The sequence below is a fragment of the Diadema antillarum genome, unplaced genomic scaffold (genome assembly GCF_040938485.1).
Source record: "Diadema antillarum isolate AM-2024a unplaced genomic scaffold, OU_Dant_1.0 scf00000078, whole genome shotgun sequence".
Taxonomy (NCBI): domain Eukaryota; kingdom Metazoa; phylum Echinodermata; class Echinoidea; order Diadematoida; family Diadematidae; genus Diadema; species Diadema antillarum.
This window is the reverse complement of record NW_027270967.1, coordinates 692,077-715,121: the sequence shown is the minus strand read 5'-3', so window position 1 is coordinate 715,121 and position 23,045 is coordinate 692,077. Positions and strand designations below refer to the sequence as shown.

Below are 23,045 nucleotides of genomic sequence, written 5' to 3'. Positions count from 1 at the left end.
TACACTGTAGTAGTCTTCTCCTCCAGCAGTGATTGCACAGATACTTTAAAAATTCATAACTTTTGAACGGATTGTCAGATTTTCCCCAAACTTTCACTAATGTGTTCTACTAATATTGTTGCCCTCACTCAATCCACATGTATATGAAGGTGAACTTGTCCTTTAAAATGTGTATTTCTGGGAGTTTCAGTACTGGGTATGCCTGATGGCAATAGATTTTGGAATATGCTCTGGCCTTTGTAGCACTGTATCTGACTCATTGCTTACTGTAACCCATTGAATCATCTTTGTGTCTTATTTTGGAAGCCTTCCAGTTGCAATGTGCTGCAGACATTGAATATTTCACGAGGTCTTTATTTTTGCAAATTTTTGTTAGTTTGTGAGTACTATTCACGAATTCAAGGACTTACAAAATTATTGACTCTGATCCTGATATAAATGTAACATGCACTCATACATGGTACATAATTTAGTTGAGTACTTTAAAATTAAAGGGATCGTATAGGTTTAGTTGATACCTACAGTGTAATTTCAGGTTTCTAACATTTTTGGTGAGATAATGAGAAGCCTCTCATGAAATATGAAAGAACATGAAATTCCATGGGGAATTCAACGTTTATTTGATGAAAATTGGTTTTGAAATGGCCCACATTTTATTACGATTGATTTGTTTTACCTTGATTTTGGATGTTTCAGTCATTCTAAACCCGATTTTCATCAAATAAACTTTCAATTCCTCTTAAAATGGTATGCTCTGTACTATTTCAAAAGTATTTTCTTTGTATCTCGCAAAAAGTTAAAAGCCCAATTCTCATCTCCACCAATACTGTACCGTCCCTTTAAGCTCTCGTGAAATCATCAGGGAGGTCCGATTCACGAAAAATTAAACTTGCTAAATATATAGCATATACAGTATAAAAGACATGTTACAGTATTTTAAAACCGAATAGGTCTGTATGCATGTTCACTTAATATGTGTGTGTGTGTGTGTGTGTGTGTGTGTACACGTAGAAGAAAGTGGTTCAGGACTGACAATGATACAATTGCAATCATCGCCATTGATTTTTCACTCCCCCCTCCATGCTTAATGGCATTTAAATGAGTCTTCCCAAACTCCCACTCTCACATTGCCCGAGTGCTGTGAAGTGGTACTCCACAACACATAAATTTCATTCTTATGCCCCAACCCTCTGGACTCTCAACAATTCCTCAGCCTCCTTTCTTAACCCTATTCCCACCGGGGGGCATTTTGGCCCCCCCCCCTCGACGTTTCGCGTGATTATTCCACAACGCGTGATTATTCCACAACGCGTGATGCTCTTGCCGCGACATTTTATGACTTTTTTCTTTCAAGTATCGCGCAACTTTTGAGACCAAATTTGTCGCTCCTGGGCATACTGTTTTGAAGCTACGCCCCTTTGAAAAAAATTTGTCGACCCAAAAATTGCTCAAAAACATGATTTTGTTTTCAATGTAAATTGTGTTTTTGCAATTGATTCATATAAAAATAAATATTTTTACTTTCGATGGCTGATGATGATTTCCTTATTATGCTTTAAAAAGTTTCTGCGACAAATTTTGACGAAAAAACAACAGAAACAGAAAGTAAAAAAAACCCCAAAGAAATACATAAGAAATTCAATAAACAATAAAATACATAAATAATTATGAAGTCGATTTTTTGCTTCTTTTTATAATTGTTGAGGATATTGAATAGAATATGTTCACCAAACATTAGAAGTCTTGGAGCTTTATTTTTTTATTTATAGGCAAAATTTTTTTTTGTGCATAAATTAGCATAAATTTATTAATATAAAATACATTTAAATTAAAATGTGAAAAATCTAACTACAGTATACAGTCTTGTAGATTACATTGGCCTCTACATGTACCTTAGTGCAAATTTTTGCGAGGATCGCACGTTCCATGACCGAGATCTGAAGGGGGGGGGGGGGGGGGGGCAAAAAGGCCCCCCTGGCGGTTTCTCACTTTCAAGTCCCTCAAAAAACCCGGTGGGATTAGGGTTAAATCTCCAGTAGGGTGCATTTGCATAATTGGTGTGAAGTACAAACGTGTACTATGTACACTCTGCCTGTACATCTGTCGAAAGCTTCAAGCACAATATGTAGAATGCGTAATTAAGTATTTTTTCACATAATTGAATTGCAAAGTGTGGACTTTATTGCAGAAAAAAGGCCTATTTGTTTTCTTCTTCACAAAATACATGTTTGCATACAATGATGTCAGTATGGGAGTACAAGTCTTTGTCTTTGCAATTGGTGTAATGTACATGTTCTGTTCCAGACGTTGTTTACTAGTATGTCCTGAAAACACTTTGTATCTTACAAGAGTTTCTCTGCACTGGTGTAGTTTGCATGGACATTATATCACTCAGTACGTGCATTTGTATCACAATTTTTCTAAGCCCATTAACACATGTAGTAGTCTACAAACTGCTATGGAAATTGTTATTTGCTGTTGCTGAACGTTGAACAGTGTTATCTCGTAATGCATACCCTCCCATGGCTGAAGTCATGAATTCAGCTACCCTGTATCTTCATTTCTCACCTAGTGACCTTGTTACCATGGCATCTATGGACAAAGCACACAAAGTAATTAACATACCAGGTACTCATCAGTCTATTTTGTTGTGCCTTTGCTTTCATGCTGTATGCACAATACATTGTAGTTTCATTCACTGGAAATTAATGCATTCTGCATTGTCTGAAATGCACTCTTTAGGTGTTTTCACATCAGCCCGATGTTTCGAAATAGCGCGCTGTTTTCTGACTTGGGAAATTAAAGAATATCTTGAGCTTGGATTTTTATCGGGCTGATGTGAAAACATCTTTTGAGTAGAATGATATTGTGTCAATTGAACATGCAAGGTATTTTTGTAACTTGTATTTGTAAAAAGTCCAAGATCTGGTTTGCCTTTGTAATCAATGCATGACATGAAGTTAGTCTGCATATGATACGGATTTGATGAGGTGCAACTACACAGTCAAATTCTGATTTTAGACCATTATACAGTTCATGTATACGAGGTAAAGTAAAATATGACTTGATATAAAAAGTATTTTTTCGTAAAAATAGATTTAAGGTACATGTAAATCCCCATTGTTATATTCGAAATGTAGACCTACATACTGTATATGATGATATTGATGAGCAGATAAAAAAATATTATATGTGAATTCTTCAAAGAGAACCATGCACACAGTTTGTAAGATATTCTAGTACCAACATTATGAATGAGTGCATTTGAACAGGAAGTTGGCTTTTGTTTTTATCACAAGTGCATATTGTACAGTCTGAACGGAAATGTCCAGTTTGGGCCTCAAAGAATAGTTGTATGTAAATCTGAAAGTTTGGTGGCCTGTAAAGGATGTGTAGTGTCCCGAAGTAAAAGCAAAGCTAGGCAAATCCAGTTTGAATCTTAGTTGCCCAATTGGGCCTCCAAAACATAAATGTGGTGGCCTGACATCAATTTTTTGTGGCCCCGGGCCACCGGGCCACTGCTAATTAATGTTGAGCCCTGATCACCCGAGTAGGCCCATGTACACTGACAAAAACTCTGTAAGCTGGTTCGGAAGTACATTTTGCAAATTTTTGAAAAGCAGATAAAGGTTATCTGTGAAAAATCATTACAATGGTTTCTTTACATTTGATACACCTAAAAGAACATTTCAAAACATTCAAGGGAGCTAAGATAAAAGCAGGTTGGATAAGTTTGTGATACATAGCATTACAACAGTTTTGTTTGGATGGTTTAAAATTATTAAGGCTTTTAATAAAACCATGATGCAATGTTTACACTAGTGGGAAACCTCTTCTGTTTTTTTTTTTATTTTCTTTTTTTTTAATAGAACAGGTACACATGAGTGCTATCATACTTTTGTTAAGTAGTGTGCCATCATATAGGTGTGAAATGTCCGTGGTTGTGATGGGATGTCCAAAATCCTTAAACATTTTTGGATTTAGATATTAGATACAAGTAACTATTCCCTCTAATAGATGCTTGCTTGTGCCACGGTTTGGAGAGTCAACAGGACTTTCACTGATGAACTTTTACATTTGCAAAAGAAAAAAAGCTAAAAACAAAGAAAGACTGCCAGTGTCACTTTTGTTGGTACTGAACAAAGGATTTTAAAAAAAATAAAAAAAAGAATAAAAAAAAAAAATAAATATATATATAAACACTCAACTGCACATTTACAGATGTGTTTTATTTACAGAATGTATGGTTTTGAATAGCTGCTAAGGAATTTCCCCCAAAAGTTGGAATGTGAGAAAAATCTTTATTTTTAAAAAACGTTCTTGTTGTTCCTGGAATCACGTCAGTAGGCACAATCGGGGAATGGCGCAGTTTAGTTTCTGTAAGCGCAACTCTTCATATAATTTTTCTTCCCCCCCAAAGTGTTATACTACACCCTGTACAATTTCCATCAAAGTTCTGAAATGTGAGAAACACTGGATTTTTTTTTCTTATTTTGCCACCTGTGTACTGGTTCTGAAAATATCTATTGAAATGTCACATATTGACCCAAAATATAGCAGGGAATTTAGATTTAAGATTTTTTTTTTTTCAGACAAAGGGATACCACTTTTACTTAACACAGAATGTGCACATTGGTGATTTGATTGACCAAATATTGCTGGTTCAGATTGCTGATAAATTCAGTGAAGTGATGCATTTTTGACCTGGGATCTTTAACAAGTTTCTTTAACTGCAAGTGAAATCAAGCTCCCCCCCCCCCTCCCCAATGAAATAAACACATGGTTTTTATGTGAACAGAAAAAAATTCTCCCTTGAGATTACAAGTGGCATTTCTCAGGTACTGAATATATTATCTTCCTCCTCTGATGTGAATCATGAATAGTTTCAGTTTTGGAAGGCATTCATCAGCAAGATTATGCGCCTTGAAGGGTCCATATTCTTTGCTATGTGTATTTGCTAACAGTAACACGTCCCCAGGTCTGCATTGACTACAAAGTATTTTTGAGACACGCCATAGCATTCATTGAGGAAACGGGACTTCCGATGGTGGTACAATGTAGTATTAACTGTGCAAAGGGCAGTGTACAATGTACATGAAGTCCTGTCCACTCTTCCTGTAGATGATCATAGACATCTTGAGTTTTGCTCTAATCCTTTCTGGGCTTTGATTGCCAATTGGTGCTTTGTTCACCAAATTGGTGTGCAGGCTGGAGTGCATTCTTTGGTAGTTGGCACTGTCTGGAAACTAATTGTTAATGAATGAGATTAGCTGATCCCCCTAATCCCTATTGAGTCACCATGACCTTTGTGATGGTCTGAGGCACATTGCTACACCTGAGTGGATCTGCTAAATTTTAGAACTAGGTGTATTGTAAGTAAAGTTTGGATGGATTACTGAATGCTGGATGAAAAGATTTGACGAAACAAGCTATGATAAAGTGTGCGAACGCATAAAGGAATCATGTGCATATAATGTGATGCTTTGCGACTCTCTCCTCAAGTTTTGAAATTGCAGTATTTGGGGGTAACGAAGCTGATTTACCCTTTATGTACATGTACCAGGGACAAAGGACACTACAGTTGTACGTACAATGCTATGAGGCTCTCTGTGCCAATCAGCAATCAAAACCCACAAAGGGTTGATAAAACCTATGAAACATACTTTACTGGTAGTTAAGAACACTTGTGTTTCCTTCTCACACAGTCATTTTCTACTCAGTCTTCCCAACTCCACCCCCATGCCTTTTTGTTGTTTTTGTTGTTGTTGAATGAAACCCAAATAGAAAAGCCTCCCTTCTTGCCCGCTTTGCTCTTTCTCTCATTTGAACTGTTTACACAAAGGTGTTGAATCTGCCACGCCCTTGGTTTATGCTACCAGGGTGTGGCCACTGCCTCTAGCTTGTTTGGTTGAGGACAGACTGCATGACAAGTATCACTCTGGCCCTCTACATTACAATTCACAAAACAGTTGTGACACACATCAATCAAGTTGGCATCTGTTTGATTGAAACATTGCACTTAAAGGGATGGTATAGTATATGTGGAGATGAGGATTGAGCTTTTACTTTTTGTGAGATACTAAAAAAACACTTATGAAATGTTATGAAGCATAGCATTCTAAGAGGAATTCAAAGTTTATTTGATGAAAATTGGTTTTGAAATGGCTGAGATATATAAAAAAAAAACTACCAACAACAAAAAGTGATTACTAGTAAAAGGTGGGTCCCACCTTTTATTAGGATTCTTTGATTTGGATATCACAGCCATCTCAAAATCAGTTTTCATCAAGTAAACATTTAATTCCTCATGGAATTACATGCCCTTCCATATTTCATAAGAGGTTTCTCATTATCTCACTGAAAAAGTTAGAAACCCAAATTCAGGTCTTAAAGGGATAGTACAGTTTTGGTTGAGATGAGAAATAGGCTTTCGAATTTTTGCAAGATACCAAGAAAACACTTATGATATAGCACAGAGCATACCATTTTAAGAGGAATTCAAAGTTTATTTGATGAAAATCGGGTTTGGAATAACTGAAACATCCAAAAACAAAGTAAAACAAAGCGATCATTACAAAGTGTGGGTCCCACACTTTGTAACGATCATTCTTTTTTGGATATCTCAGCCATTTCAAAACCAATTTTTATCAAATAAACGTTGAATTCCTCATAAAATTGCATGCTCTTTCAAATTTCATATGAAATTTCTCATTATCTCACCTAAAAATGTTAGAAACCTGAAATTAGGTCTCAACCAGAACTGTACGATCCCTTTAACCAAAACTATGCCATATTTTTAAATGTATATAGAAATGTGAAGGATTTTCATACAACTAATTACTTTTCATGTCTACAGGTATACCTTTCTGGTCATTAAATGATAACATGCATTGAAAAGGAGTTGCTTTTTTAGAAGTGTTTTGATGTGAACTCATATTCTAATTTTTTTTAATCTTTCTTTTTTGCCAACAGGTGCTAGCAGATAACAGCAAAGCAAGGAGAGAGGTAGAGCTGCATTTTCGTGCATCATCGCTAGCTACTGGTTTCCCCATGTACATTGTACACATCAGGGATGTATATGAGAACATGTACAATGGTCAGAGGTGTCTACTAGTGGTCATGGAATGGTAAGTTTCCTCTTCACCAATTCAGCTGCTATTTTTGTTGTTGTTGGATATTTCACTTTACAAAGATTTTGTTTTCACATTCCTGTACTGGAGTAAGAATGAAAAGATGATTATTGATTGATTTATTATTTTTATTCTTTTTATTATTATTATTATTTTTTTTTTGGGGGGGGGGATGGTGTAAAATAGTATGTAAATAAATGTTCTCTTCCATGAGATTAAAAACAACTGAAGATCCCTGAAGTGGCCTAGCCATAAAAAAAAGCAAACAACCAAACAACAAGACAAAACATTGATTTCTTGAAAGTTTCCAATTTTTGCAGTAGGTCACAATTTCATGTGACCAGATAGACAAGACAGACTGGTCTCCGCTCTTTTTTTTGTAGGATTGAAAGCACCTCAACAGTGCATATTGTGTGCAGACTTCTTCCATGAAGGCGAGTTTTATCCTGGACAGATATTTGTGCTGAATTTCAACCACAGATCAGTGAAAACTTTGTGAAAATTGGGCAGATACACCAGAGAAGTTAGGACAATTTGGATGTCAGTGAGTCATCCTCTTTGGCATCACACGGAGCTTTGCAAATCATATTGGTTACGAGACATGCGTGGCTCAAGGATAACACAAAATGGCTTTGGCACCGTCATTATGTTTTATTCAGATTGTCTGTCATCAATATCATACTGTTTGTCATCTCCATGGTAACTGCAAATTATGTGTACCATAGCAAGGGCATGTTTGGGTTTTTTTCCCCTAATGAATAACTATGCTGTATCATCTAAACAAAGCTGGTAAGAGGTTTTTCCAAAATGTAGAGAGTTTTGTGCTTGAATAAACTCTAGAAAATGAATTAATCAGTCATTTCAGTAATGCGACAGATGATGAGTGGAAGTATAAATTTAAGTACATAGGAAAGGCTGAAGTCGCAAGATACAACAGAGTACATACAGTGAAATATATTCGCTCACTTACAATATCCATTGGTTTTGTGAATATTCATAGCATATTTGTGCTGGTTGATTATATATCTGTTCCTTGACTTAAGATGATATCAAATATCTGATGATGGATGTTGTGGCACACATGGCTGATGCTCAGTTTGTGTGTGTGTTGTTTTTTTTCCCCTTATCCATACTTTACATTTTGGCTCACAGTATACAGTACATTTATGTCATTTTTCTTTTTTATTTGAAATCCGTATTACAATCATGTTCAATTTAATACCCCTTGATACAGCTTAATGCTATACTTTCCATATAAACCTCATTTACTTTGAAGAATAAGTTGTGATTTTGGTGAAGCAATCCTCAGCTTTGAAACAAAAGTAGGAAAAAAAAAACTGTGTGTAGTCCGGGTTATTCAAATCTGTGCAAGCGCTTTCCACACTTGTGTGGTGACAGAATGGCTGGTGCACATTATTCATGGGTGAAATATATCCCCATCCCATCTCGGTACTCTGTTTAGGGTGTGATAAATCAGGTGTATGTGTCCTGTGCTTTGAAGAGTTGTCAAATACTGTCTGCAGATATTACCTTCCATGCATAATTCTTCTTTCCTTTTTTTTAAATTTTTTTTATGAGTGCTGTCTTCCCTGCTTTCATCTTTTACTGTGTCCGTGTACCAGAAATAGGACTGAATCATGTGTGTATTAAATTGAGAAAATGAAATCACTTTTTTGTTTTTGTTTTTGTTTTTGTATATCTCCCAGTCGACATGTTTGTAGCATATTTGGAGCGAGCTATATACCCGCCTGCATGTTTGCCCAAGGCAACCAAAAAGTACCATTAGGCAAGTACAATGCACTTACCTTTTAGAGGCATGGAGAGCCCTTGCCAAAACATCCAGTTGGGCAAATATGAAATTATAGAAATGTAACACCCTGCATTGATAAAAATGCAACTGCAGGACTGATGTTCTGCATGGTATCTGTGAAAAAAAAAACCCCAAACGTCTTGTACGTGATAATTTGTGGAACACATTTTTCACAGTTGGCTGTTGGCCATTTTAATGTCGTCTGCCACAGCCAGACAGTTTATTTTGGTTCTTTTTTTTTTTCCATTTTGCTTTTTATTGAGGAAATAGCGAGGGTATGTGAACAGTGGTGCTGTTCAGGAATAGCTTGGAGACCCAAGAATCACCTGCTCCCAGTTGAGAGTCAACCTCCATCTCTTTTTGAAGGTGGCCAACATCAAGGTGTTGAGCGAGATGGCCCTGGGGATGCTTTTCTCCACCACCTGTTTCCCTTCCTCCTACTGACTGTTATTTATACTTCAGTGGATGTGAAATCTTGGATTGTAGAGGTCATCGAATCAGACTGTTTTCATTTCCTGGCGCAAGAGAGAATCTTTTCCCTCTAAAAATCGTCATGAGCATTTGTCTGCGAATAGAGGGATTCCAGCTAATGGGATGCCCTGAGCTGTTGATTGGAGAGGATTTGAAGAAATACTTCTTTTGAATATGGCAGAATACGTCACCTCTTAACGTTGAACTCAGCTAGATGGGTACAAAGTGGGGTCTTCGATCATTTATATGCAATGTAGTGAAGAGTGCCGTATTCAGAAACTTTCGACCTTATCTAGCCATACATTGTAGGTACACGTGTGATAGGGAATGGATTCGATGAAGCCATCTCCACCTTGTGTACATTGAATGTGTTAATCAGAGGCAGAATTCAGTGATGCTTTGTCCAAATGTTGACTGGTCCTTATGTCCATGCATTTCATTTCATCATCTTGAGCTGCATTATCTCACTGCAAGGTCATGTGAGCTCCTTCCTCCGTTCTTGTTCTGATGCAAATCAAGATTTTGTTGACTTTAGTTGCAAAAATAGAATTTAAATATGAACCTATGTACAATGTGGCTTGACACGCTAACTCTTAGAATATCCTTTACAACAATTACTTCCTTGGATTAACTAATATTGTTTTGCTAACCCCCTTTTCTTTCAGTTAGTGCTATGTAGAGAAACTAAATACATTGCCTCTATTAAATAGGACACCGTGTCCAATGCAGCAGTACTGGTAGTTTGTAACAGATACATGTCCCCATTGGTCATATTCAGGTCACCTTTCCCGTGATAGTTAAAACAAAACAATGAGCCGTCAAATGTCTGTACAGCATGGTGCAATATGAATGACTTCAAAGGAAAGTGTAATCGTCGATGGATATAATGGAAGCCTGGCGAGGCCAGAAATATTAATCAATTATGCTCGGAAACCTATTTATGCCTCATTACTGATGGCACTGCCTGCCCTGTCGTGATTATTATGAGTGTTTGGCTTTTTGAAGACTGCATGGTACCCACTAACCATTGTCTTTCCAATATCAGCTCAGTTGAGTTCATAACAGTTAATATATAGCGCAAGTAAAACATAGTGTGCAGTGGCATTATCATTTTGATAGGGTGTCAAGTTTAAATGTATTATAAAACCTAGTATAATTGAGAGTTAATTGTATACTTGGGCAACAGAATAAAAAAAGTGTTGAAATTGAAGACATCCCATATTTCAATTCAAACATTCTAGGGCAAGTCCAAGATAACGTGCACATTACGTATGGGACATTCAGAGACTTTTATGACCTGAAAAATAGTGTTAATGGCCTTTGATCATATTGAACTTCATCATGGTGATTGATATCTAGAAGAAGTATAATCATGTAAAAAATTGGAAAAAATGACCTTGACAATTATATTCTAGAAGAGAAAATATGTGTCGTTACGTATGGGACCAGAAAAATTTTGTTTTTTTGAACATTTTTTTCAACCTCAAAACTCTCTGAAAGTATATCATTCTACAACTTGTAACTCACTGTGATGAAAGTCACAACACTCAAGATTATCACAGGTAAGTTTCATGTCATTAGGCAAAAAGCTCTAATGACAGGTTCTAATCAAAGACAGACATGACGTGTTACGTATGGGACAGTTACGTATGGGACAGTTTGTCCCCCATTCATTTAGTGTGTGAAGAACCATGTTTATGGGTATTTTGCATAATTATTGAAGTAAAATCAGTTGAAACTACTCAAATACCGATCCAGATTGTCAAGGAAACAATATTCCCCAAATATTCACCATCATAATCATATTCAATCATATTTTCATATTTTCATGACCAACCTGGGTATGCATGCCCTTTGTCCCCCATTCGTTTAGTGTGTGGAGAACCATGTTTATGGGTATTTTGCAAAATAATTTTGCAAAATACCCATAAACAAATTTTTGCATAATTATTGAGGTGGAATCAGTTGAAATTACTCAAATACTGATCCAGATTGACAAGGGAACAATATTCCCCAGATATTTACCATCATAATCACATTCAATCATATTCTATATTTTTTATGACCAACCTGAGTATGTATGCCCTATTTTTATCAGGATAGTTACTACTGAAAAAATTGAATAGTTTAATAAAGTGTTTACTTCCATTGATGAAGGGCAGTTTGCCATTTAGTTTCAATGAAAAACAACTTGACACAAGAAATATTAAGTTTATAAGCAATACCTGCTGCGTGGAACCCCAGTGATCGAGGAGATATATGATGGCCGTCTAGCAGTCAGGTCATTGATTCGAGTCACACCTCAGTATGTATTGTATACCCATGAATTTTGTTGTGGCTACTACTGAAAACTGAATAAGGACAATTTGTGTATCACTTGCAATAAAAAAAAAAAATCATTTTACTTTTTTTTTTTTTTTTCTATATATCACAACCATTTCAAATTGGATCTCCATCACATAAACTTTGAATTCCTCTAGTCTTAGGATTTTATGCTCTTAAGTAATTCAGTAATTGGTTTCCAATCATCTCTTTAAATGTTGAAAACTGAATCCCCATTTCTACAAAAAACTATACCATCCCTTTAATGTTGATTTTTCATTGTGTATTTTGCCATTTTCCCCTCCCCCTTTCTGAAAATTGTTCAGTCAAGTTCATGTATTGTTTCAAGTGTCTATAACTCAAAAAGTAGCTACAATGTTGGGATGCTTTCTTCAGGATGATAGACCATTTGTGTACTGAGAGACCTTCCCAGCTTGCTACATGCATTCACATGCAATATGTATGAGGATGTCCCATACGTAACGCATTTTTCCCATACGTAACATTATTTTAATGCCTAATAAAAAATATTTCTTTTACTTTTTTTTTCTTTTTTCTCTGGTATTTGATTTCTCTAAACAATAAATTAGAACTTTCCAAAAGGGCATTAAAATAACCATAGCAATTTCAGAAAAAACCTAAAAAAATGACCTCATTTTGTTACGTATGGGACATCTCATGATAGGACACGAGCTAATTTGCATAATCATTTGCATAATCCCTAAATTTTCATACAAAGTTAAACTATGTGATGAACTTCTTATGTCCACATATTAATCAAATATCATTTGCTTTCCTTTGAATTAATATGAATTTTTATAAATGTCCCATACGTAACGCTGTGTTTCACATTTATGCAAATGAAGCCCTTGAAATTTGCATGAATTTACATAATATCATTTTTTCCTCCATGGAAATCAAAACTTCAACTCATAAGCTTCAAAATGATACCAAACATGTCAACATTGAGCATAGATGAAATTTTGCCTTCTGAGGGGACCTTATCTTGGACTTGCCCTCTATTAATATGCAGGAGAAAATTATTGGGATATTATATACAGGTGTATAAATATGGTTGTACTGTAAATCCACACTCTAAAAGTATGCAGTCATTCTGTCCGAAAGAACACACATGCTCACACACACACACAATCAAACCAATATTTGAAATGTACAGTACATGTATATGTTGTTTGATATTAAATATTCATGTGTGTGTACACATCATGTTTAGTTTTAATGTACACTACATTCTAAATATGTAGGTGTATGTACAGTATATACATGTGTGTGTGATGTACCAGTGTGTGGTACATGTACACATGTATACACAAGTATAACTCTGTCTGTTTTCTCCTGACATACAGTACATTCATTATGAATTGTAAACTGCTTTTAATCAGCTTGCATTTCCGTGCAACTGAAAGCATCGATTGTGCCAAGTTGGCATGTGTGTGTGTGTGTGTGTGTGTACGTTGTGTGTTTTGCATGTGTGACTTTGGAAGTTCTGTCTGACTTTTACAGGGAGAGATAGCATAATATTATGTTACACAATGTACTGTGTAATCATGCAGATGCTGTCCTGTTGACATCTCTTCTGTTTGTGGTTTTCCCAGTACAGTCGTAATTGTGATTGTGACATCACAGAGCTGTCCTCGCATTGATTACAGGATGTTAGCACGGATTGGACGTTTAATGGCAGCATAAAGTTTATGCTTGACACTATATTTGGGGTTATGGGCAGGGTGTATACATTGTTTTATAGTGGTCCAATATGCTGTGGTACCTGCAGATTTTTTAATGTTGGCTGACTGTAAAACCTTATGAGGTGGCTTTCACTGTGGCACTTTTCTTTTTTTTTAAATGGCATCCGATCAACATAACATCATGCCATTATGCATTGCTGTATTAATGTATAATACAGTAACATATTTTCTGCATGTGTGATGAAAATACACGTAATAAAAGGTTTTCACGAGAACCCAATACTAAATACGTAGATCATGCAAAAGTGTAAATCATATGTGTTGTATGAATAGCTCCAGAACTGTATCCTTTTTGTAGGTATGTATTTATTCATTTTTTGAGTTTTTTTTTTTTTTGAGTCATATAACACTGAATCCACTACAGTATTAGCATCTTGAAGAACCTGGTGAAAAAACAAAACAACAAAATGCCGTGCTAGACTGTCAAAGTGCGTCAGTCTTTGAGAAAGAAGTGCCACTTCTTATTTTTGTTTTCCTTTTTCAATTTCTGTAATTGTACCCTTGAAGATCAGCTGTGAAAATTGCAAACAGTAATGAGGTAATGAAGATTAACTCTGGCAATTAGGAGGTGAATTTAGATGAAGATCTGAACCTCTGGTTCTTTCCAACACCCCTCCCTCTTTTTTTTATAGCTTGAGCAAAGTATCAAATCATTATCCAGACAAATGATGATTGGTGAGAACACACAGCCAGAAAGATTTGGCATGGGGGGAGGGGGGGGAGAAAGGTTGTAAGAATTTTGAGACTTCTTGAGAAAAAAAATTGTTCAAAAGTAGCATCTCAAGACGGCAAGAGTAGATACCTCACAGACTTGTTTTGGATTTGTTTGGGATTGTTTTGTCTTACAGTCATTTTCGAGTGCTCAGTGAAATCTGTGATCATCATGATAGAATATTCATCCCGCTACTAATGATGTGGAAGGAATTAATCAAAATTTGATTTTATAAATGTATAAATATATGTTGGTGAGAAAGATAATGCACATACTGTTTTTTTTTTTCAAATCATGGTGCAATTTTATGCATATCTATAGCAAGCAAAGAAAACCAAGAATGTTAACATGTGGAGTTTTTAAGTATAAGTATCATATTACAACCACATGCAGCTGTGCCTCGTACACGTACACAGAATATGTTACGGTGAGCATTTGGCGCATTATTTGAATTTTGACGGCTAACAACCTTCAAATATCACAGAAATGTTATAGCTTTACAATAGTCTTGTCATTCTGGTGGAATATATCATGTTCTGTGCTATTTGGGAAGAAATGCAAAAGGGATGGTCCATCTTTAAATCTAGGTCAGTCTGCTCTGTGCTCCCATGTCATAATACTTCATTAAAGGTTGTTAAGCTTTTATTATCTCATCCAATATCCACCATTTTAATCATCCTGGCATTGGAGGCTCCCTTTATCAGAGCAGAGGTTATTGCAGAACACTTGTACACCTGTAAAATGAGATCATCTATTTAAGCAGTGTAAGAGGGCATGTACTCTGCCATATTGATTGTGTTCATGAATATCATTCCATTTCATACAGTGTCATTGTTCATGGAAGGCCTGAAGGTCACTTTGTGTATCACTGATTTTTGAACTTTTTCGCCCTCATGTGTTATCAGGCTAAATTGTTTTCAGAATGTTGAAATGAACGATTTTTTTATTTTATTTTTTTTAAATTTCCATGTTGTGGAAGTGAGTTTTTACGTGGTAGGAAAACGCATGATATACCGGTAAGTACTTTGGGCAGTTTTTCACATTGATGTTGGATCATAAGGTACAGACAGCAGTGTGACACAATATTGTTCTCTTAGTTCACAACGTCGCAGCCTTCAAATGCTGCTTGGTACAGTGTACATGTGGAAATCTCTTTCTATGTGATTCACAGGGTGCAGCCGTGGCTGGGCTGACATATAATGTCTTAACGTGTAATGATTCGCACAACATCAGACGGATGTTAGGAAAAGACTCATGATGTCATTTTTCATGTGCTGAGGTATTATACATTACACTTGAGTACTCCTGGTAGGCTTTTTTCTCGAAATACACATAGCCTTTGTGGATCTACAATGTAGCCCAAATCTTTTATTGTTCACATACTAGTTGGGGGAATGGTATATTTCAGAGATTCTTACTTGATGAAAAGGTAATGTAGAAAATCCTGTTTCCTGCTGATTGGCGAGGCATCAGGATGTGGAAGTCGGCAGGAACATGATACAAGGCTTTTGACTCTCCCAACAAACTCTCCTTACAACACACACACACACACACATGCATTCAACACTATAAAAGTACTGGTACTTAAAACACAATCAAAGTGAAGCACTGCCAGTGTAACCGTGTTTCCTGAACAAGTTTACCACACCTTTATATTTCCTCGTTGTAGTACTGTTTCCTTTGTACTATACATTTTTTGAGCAATATGTCACATATTCTAAATTTGGTCACCACCTTTATACACAATAAAGACTACTGACTTTGATCACTTGAAAAGTCACCTTTTCACATGAAAATCCCAACATGTAGCCTTGTGTTCAGAGAGAAAAGATGTACAGGTGAGATTATGAATGGTGATAACCATTTTCCACTTCTTTCCCTGTAGAAAAAGGCTATCTGAATGCAGTTAGCAGATATCAGGGGAAATTTTCTACATTTTTAGTTTCCATTTGATTGCTTTTGTTTTTTTATTGATTCGTAAAACAAAGAAACATATTTGCTCTTTTTTTTTCATCACATTTCGAAGATTATTACCCAGTATATCTCAGATGTCAAGTCCGAGGTTCTGAACAAGACAGCTCGTCATTTCTCAGAAGCAAAATGTAATGAAAAGAAAGGGAGAATAGAAATCTATGACCTGCCGAAATGCTGCGGTGGCATATGAAAGCAAATTACCTGTGTGCATACAGATCTCAGATGTATGATGAATCATGCCGATGACAAACTGCTTGGGTGGTGCTGCACTGTAACCATGGTGACTAGCCTGAGATATATACATTGTTATTGTATGACATCTGGTGTGATGCGGGGATTTTTATTGTGAATTGAAGTTATAATGGTGGTCACAGAATAATCTGGGAATTAGAAAAAAAAGTAATTATTATCATTATTATAAAAAAAAAAAAAAAGGGCTTCGGTAAATTGCATCTATTACAGTTCCCTCCATTTTTTCCCCCCAGGCCTTTGAAGTTGGGCTTGGAGTACAAAAACTGTCAACATCTAATAGGTTATGTGTATTGCTTTTATAATGCCTTTTGTCATGGTTGAGTTACTGTAGTTCTCATGTATTGCAAGAAAAGGTCTTATGGTAGAGAGCACAAAGTGGGGACCCATTGACACTGTGAGGACATTGATGAATGTCAGTAAAATGCTCTCACAGTGTATGGTGGAGTCGGCAGACTGTGACGCTTGTCCTAGTGATGACACGGCAAGAATTTCACATACATCTCTCGGGAGTTTGAAGGAAGCCAAGGATGCACCTGACATGCATGCGCTCATTATATATTGTGCATAGTTTGACTTGTTCTAACCATGTGAGAGGGTATTTCTTTTTTCTTTTCTTTTTTTGGTTGCATTTGTACACTTCTATTTTGGTCTATGATGTAGCTTGTTTTTGATATACAGTCAGCCTTGCCTATTAAAGTCAAATCTATTTGGACTGAAGATATAGCTTTGACTAAGAGAAAATTTAACTTGTGAGGGATTAAAATCAATAAAATATACATGTAGAGAGAAGAGGACTTGGAAAGACCTTCAACTTTATATTCAAATTGAAGCAAAGGTTGATTGTAGCTACATGTTGTATGACTTACAATGCATTTTTGTTTCTGTCAATTGTTGAGAAGAAAGTGTGTTTTTAAGAGTCAGCTTTCTTCAGTGGAACACTACTTGGAAAACTGATATTTCCATGAGCAAGCCTATCGTCTGTAAGAGGGAGACACGTGCGTAATTCTTTATGCAATTCATGTATCGATGACTGATGCGAGATGCAATTCATTGAGCGAGGCATGCCAGCGAGACTGAGAGGAAAAGCGAACATTGTGGTAAAGAGGTTAAACTTGAGAGTGAGACATGCAGTGAATGAGATGACCCAAGGTTCGTCATTTTGTCATGAGGAATTCATCAGAGTCAGAGTGGCAGGTTCAGTTACACGCTGATCGGAAGAAAGATGGCATTTATTCACTTGAGTGTGCAGACTTGTGCCGCCCACACTCTTTTCATTTTACTTTTGATCAATGGCATATTGCAGAGTGACTGCTATTTAGAATGCATGATTGTGTGCTTGTTGTGAAATTGTATGATCACGTGCATGGTAGCTCAAGCTTTCTACCAGCAATGTGCCACATGTGCGTCATCTGGGGAATAAAACAGTAAACACCTGGGCTGTTGTAGTGACGGGTATTGATAGGGGCCCACTTCTGAGAAACTGAACGGTGACGAATTAAAGGTACAATGTATTGCCAAGCAAGGACTTCTCCAGTATGACAGGGTCTATGCATCACCTACACAAAGTATTAAGATTATCAAAGCTATTTTTCTCTTTAGAAATGTTTCTACCGACTCAAGAAAAGAAAAAAGAAAAGGCATCATTTGTGCAATCTTGTGCAGGCGTGATGCTTTGTAACATTACATGACACCATTTGATGTAACATGCAGTGATACAGTACTACTGGCTCGGCCTGCATGCTTTCTGTTGCAACCACCGCAGACATCTTTTGACTGATGCAGTAGACCTGGTAATTTAGAAGAAATTTGATTAAACATAAATATGTTAATCACAAATTGCAAGTTGTGTATATTCCATAAATGCTAGTAATTATGTCTTGGTCTTCCCTTCGCAGAAATCATAGCTTTGCTCTACTGTGTAGATCATTGGCATACATGTGTATTTAAACCAAAAATAGATCGATAAGCAAAGGTCTTCTTAGCCTGGCTGTCTCCTTTAAGTGTCATCTTGAAGGTCCATGCATCAAAAGAGTACCAGCATATAAATCAAAGAAGTTGAGTGTAATCAAAGCCTTTAATCATGTGGGAATTCCCTTTTTGCCTCCTTTGACATGATGGCATAAGATGTATTCTCCTGATGACATCATTCAGGTCTTAGAAGTGAGTGTGTTTTGGAAGAAGGGGGTGATTCACAGGTCATGCATTTGTGATGATGCAATATGTACAGAATGCCTCTTTACCTCGCCTGGAGCTCAGTGCTGAATGGAAGTTTTTGGAACAGAATTATGACCTTTAGCCAGGCTATTTTGGGCCAAACTTGCACAATCTGCATCGGTCATGCATGTCATTGTTACCTGCTAGCTTAGGTTTGTTTGTTTGTTAGTAAAAAAAAAAAGGAATACCCCATAAAAGTGAAAAATGAAAGAAAAGAGAGATGGGGAAGAATATTTAGCTAAGTGCTGTGGCTCTTTCTCTGATAGCTAGCCATAAAGATTTAGCCAGCAGCACTCACGAGTGATGTCATTAGTATGCAGTAGTACTGTCTCTTGTCCACGGCAGAGCATTGCCCCCCCTCCCCCCCCCCCCCAGTATTTACATTCCCTTTGACGATGACGTCATCACCCATGCTTGAGCAATGTTCATTCACATGCATGACAGGTGATGATAGCTTCCTGCTGGTCTATATTTGAGTGTGTGTATATATCATGTGTATGTGTGTGTGTGTGTGTGTGTGTGCTAGGAGAGGGGGTACCTGACTGCAAACCCTGCTGTTGAGACCTTTAGCCTTGCTTGTGTGCTTGTAAAACGTTGGAAGTCACATTGCGCAAGATGTGCATGGGCGGTATGATGACGTCATACAAATTGAACAGACTGCATTTTTTTTCTTTATTTAGATAAATTGTTAATTCTAATTAGCGTGTTTTGTGAATCTTGCACCCATGAACTTGACTGGGTCATGCTCGTCACAATCATCTGAAGGCTTTGACACCCAAGAAATACGCACTGTGAAATATAAGTGTATACGCCATACATTTAGCAAGTCTACATTTTTTTGTGAGTGGTTAAATTCGCAATCGTGGCTTACAATACTGAATGGAGAATATAGAAGTGCATGACACATTCCCATCAGGATCAGAGTCAATATTTTCGCATGTCTTTAAATTCAGGAATAGCACCTGACTTGCGAAATTCACGAAAATAAAAGCTGTGCAAAATACTTGGTGTATACAGTAGATTTTATGGGATGTGCAGTGCCAGTGGTGCTACATGATAAAAATACATGTATATTTCATTCAATTTTATCACTGCAATGACCAGTTGTAATGGCCGTGTGGAGGCCCATGTTCACGTACATGCTGTGTCTCTGAGTTTGTGACATACAGTGTACTGCAGAGTTTAATCTATGAGGGTGTAGTGTGTGTTTCATTCATGATGGAATCTGTGTGTCAGTTTATTCTAACCCTCTGTGACCCAAAGTTTTCTTTTATTACAATACATTATATCATGTATGACCAGGGAGGTGGAAGGTGGAATTCCACCTCCCTGGTATGACCATCTCTGTTTCCATCTGCTCCATGCCTTTCCCATACTGGCAATTTTAATTTCATTTTATTTTTCATTATTCATTTATTCATTCATTATTGTTTAATCAAGCTGTTACTTTCAAGGGGCAAAAGATGAAAGATTTCATATCTAGGATATGAGGAGAAAAAAAAGATGCCCTGAATGCATATACTCTGCATAATTATATAGCAAACAACAGTGCCTTGTGAGCTTGTCATTGCTTCCACGTGGCTGAATATATCACAGGAACTAAAGTGTAGGGAGGCACGTAACAAAGGATATTCACCGGTCTCAGTATTAATGCAGAACACATATGAGCCAGTGACCATAGTTCGACCCCCTGGCATATTTGCACAGCCCCTGTGTTTTTCTTGCGCAATAAAGTGCAATATTGTTCACTGCTTGCATTCTCGGTCAAAATTTTGTGTGTGTATAGGGTGCAACGTAGGGTTGGGAGTCGGAAGTTTAGTGCAATGTCCACGTTGTGTAGAATATTTCTTCTGCAGCATTACAGATGCAGAATATTTCAGTAATCTGTGGTATTTCAAGAATGTAAGAGGCTAGTCGCTTGGATGAAAGGGAAAAAGGATGCTACAAATGTCATTTTGAGATGGATTTGTGTGGTACTCACTCTAGCATCACACATGATAGACCTATATGTACTCGATGGAAAATTCATTTAAAACAGGATGAACATTTATGATAAAATATACAGTTGAATCAACAGATCAGTGATGTCCTGGATAAAATTAGGTAAACCATAGATATTTGGGGAAACAGTGACGTCAGTAGGGAATTAAAAAACAAAACGAAACGAAAAACCTGAACTGTGTTTACTGTGATGTTACAAGAGTGAAATCTTCACTGTTTACCTCAAAAGCCTGAATGGTGATTTCTCTAATCTTGTATGAAAAGGTCGGCTTCCTCTTTGCTTATGATATACAGTGATGTAACAATGAGCAGCAGTAGAATCATGAAGGAAAGAAAGGACAGACGGAAAATCCAAGAAAAGTATCGCCTCTTTCACCATTTGTGGTTGAGGCATGAAAATCGATAATGCTTGACAGAAATATATCATGACTAAATCGCATGTGCATTATCATGCCCGGTGGTAGTGCAGTCACATGGTCCACATACATGTAGTTATTATTAGGTGACTGCCATCCTCAGCCCAGCTGATATTCACAAGGCCCAGATGCATGTGGCTATTCTCCCCTTTTTGCACAAATTTCTCCCACCTTTGTTTCTTTGCATTTGTGCAGCGGAGTTCTCCCAGTCAAAGCATGCACATATATCCTGTTCAGAGATGTGATTGGACTACTGTATGCCAGCAGCTATGTTGGCTCATGTCCACCCAGTAATGTTGTCTTCTGTATGTAACTGTAGAGTACAATTTCCTATCATATCGCATGTTGCAGTCAGGGTGGTGATATGGATCAGTTGGTAACTGTACATCTGCCTCCCAATCGAAGTGACCTGGGTATGATTCAAGAGTCTACATGTAGCTGAGCAATGTTGTGTGTAATATATCCCTGGACAGACAATGTACAGTGCAGGACATTAATTGAAGGTCCCGTCTGTGAGTTAGCCAGGACTGACACACATGAAAGATCACACTGTATTCGTTCATTGTAAAGAGAAGGTTGATAACCCAGTGAAGTGGTCTAACTACCTAGTACCCATGTGAGAAAGAAGAAGGAGAAGAAAAGAAAACACCCCAAAAACAAATAGATTATGTCAACCTGTCTTGGTCTGCCCAAGGTGACCAGCAATACTGTCTAAGCTGTTATTTTTGTGAGGGATTAATTTTCGCGAATGTCGCGATTCAGTGTTGGACCACAAATTTGACAACATGCGTAAATGTTGCCATGCGCTAGGGTAACAGGGCACTTATGTTAGCATTGTATCCTTTTGCAAAAACAACATCTTGCGAAAATGTCCGTGATCTCCTCATTTCCTGAAAATATTTGTACGCACACATAACAGCTTTTACAGTAGTCATCAAACAATATCAATCAGACACATTTTGCCATACTAAGAAGAAGTAGTCCCTTGTGACGACCTGTAAGTACAATGTATGTTGTATGTATGTAAATTGATAGTAAAGGAGATACAACTGTATGCAAAGATCACAATGGAGAGGGTTCATTATTTTGTTGTCATTTGGGATTTGGAATATCTTTTTTTTTTAATGTGGCGGGGGGGGGGGGGGGGAGAGGAGATGATACGGCTCGTTGTTACATTGTTATTGGAAATGAAATATTTTTTTAATCCCCATAGCAGCACTACAATACATGATGTGTATACTCATTAATCCTAGTAAACATGAATTCCTATCAAATTGAAAGATGTTCCTGTCATATTGGAAGTGTTCTTATTGAACATTATTAAGCCTAGAGCTCCGGAAACCGTTGATTTAACAATAATTATGGAGAAATAAGAATATGTTTTGAAATGAAAAATATTTTGTATAAAATTTTGTCTAGCATGCTTGATAGCATTGATTTTCCTTTTCCTTTTCCATTTCTTTTTTTCATAGCCAGAATGTGATTCTCACCTCCAAGAAAACTTTATTTTGTATTTGAATATTTGTATTTTGTGTTCTAAAATATCTATTACTATGCATCAGTAAGTTTTGATGTCGTTTTCTTTTTTTGCAGCTCTATTGATAACCCTACTTATAGGAATACATGTATGACCATTGTTTTGTCTTGTTTTGTTTTTCTTTACTGCTACCATACTAAAATCAGCAGCCAAGCAAGATGGCAGGTGCATTTACACGTGACTCTTTTCTGTCAGAACAAAAGCCTGTCAAAAGTCCAGGAAGAACAGGCTTCCGTAGTAGGCTTTTTTTTTTAAATCAAAAGCTAAGATTCAGGGTCGTGTTGCTGTTGACAAATGTGAGTCTATGTGTAGCCTGTTTTTACTGGAACGTAGTAAACACTAAGAAGTGCATTATAAGAAATATGCCATTCAAAGTGAAATAAAATACTTATGATGATATACATCAGGGCTGCACACTAATCCATAATTTTGTCTACTGA

At 36.8% G+C, this 23,045-nt stretch overlaps 1 protein-coding gene across 1 annotated transcript in view; it reads left to right on the top strand.

Annotated features, from left to right (window-relative positions):
- The window catches only part of LOC139717597 (MAP kinase-activated protein kinase 2-like), a 50,269-nt gene that overhangs the window by 9,387 nt on the left and 17,837 nt on the right, over nucleotides 1-23,045 (top strand). Inside the window, exon 2 of the mRNA XM_071629107.1 lies at nucleotides 6,973-7,127. Coding sequence (XP_071485208.1) covers nucleotides 6,973-7,127 — 155 coding nt within the window. The remainder of the gene's footprint in view (nucleotides 1-6,972; nucleotides 7,128-23,045) is intronic.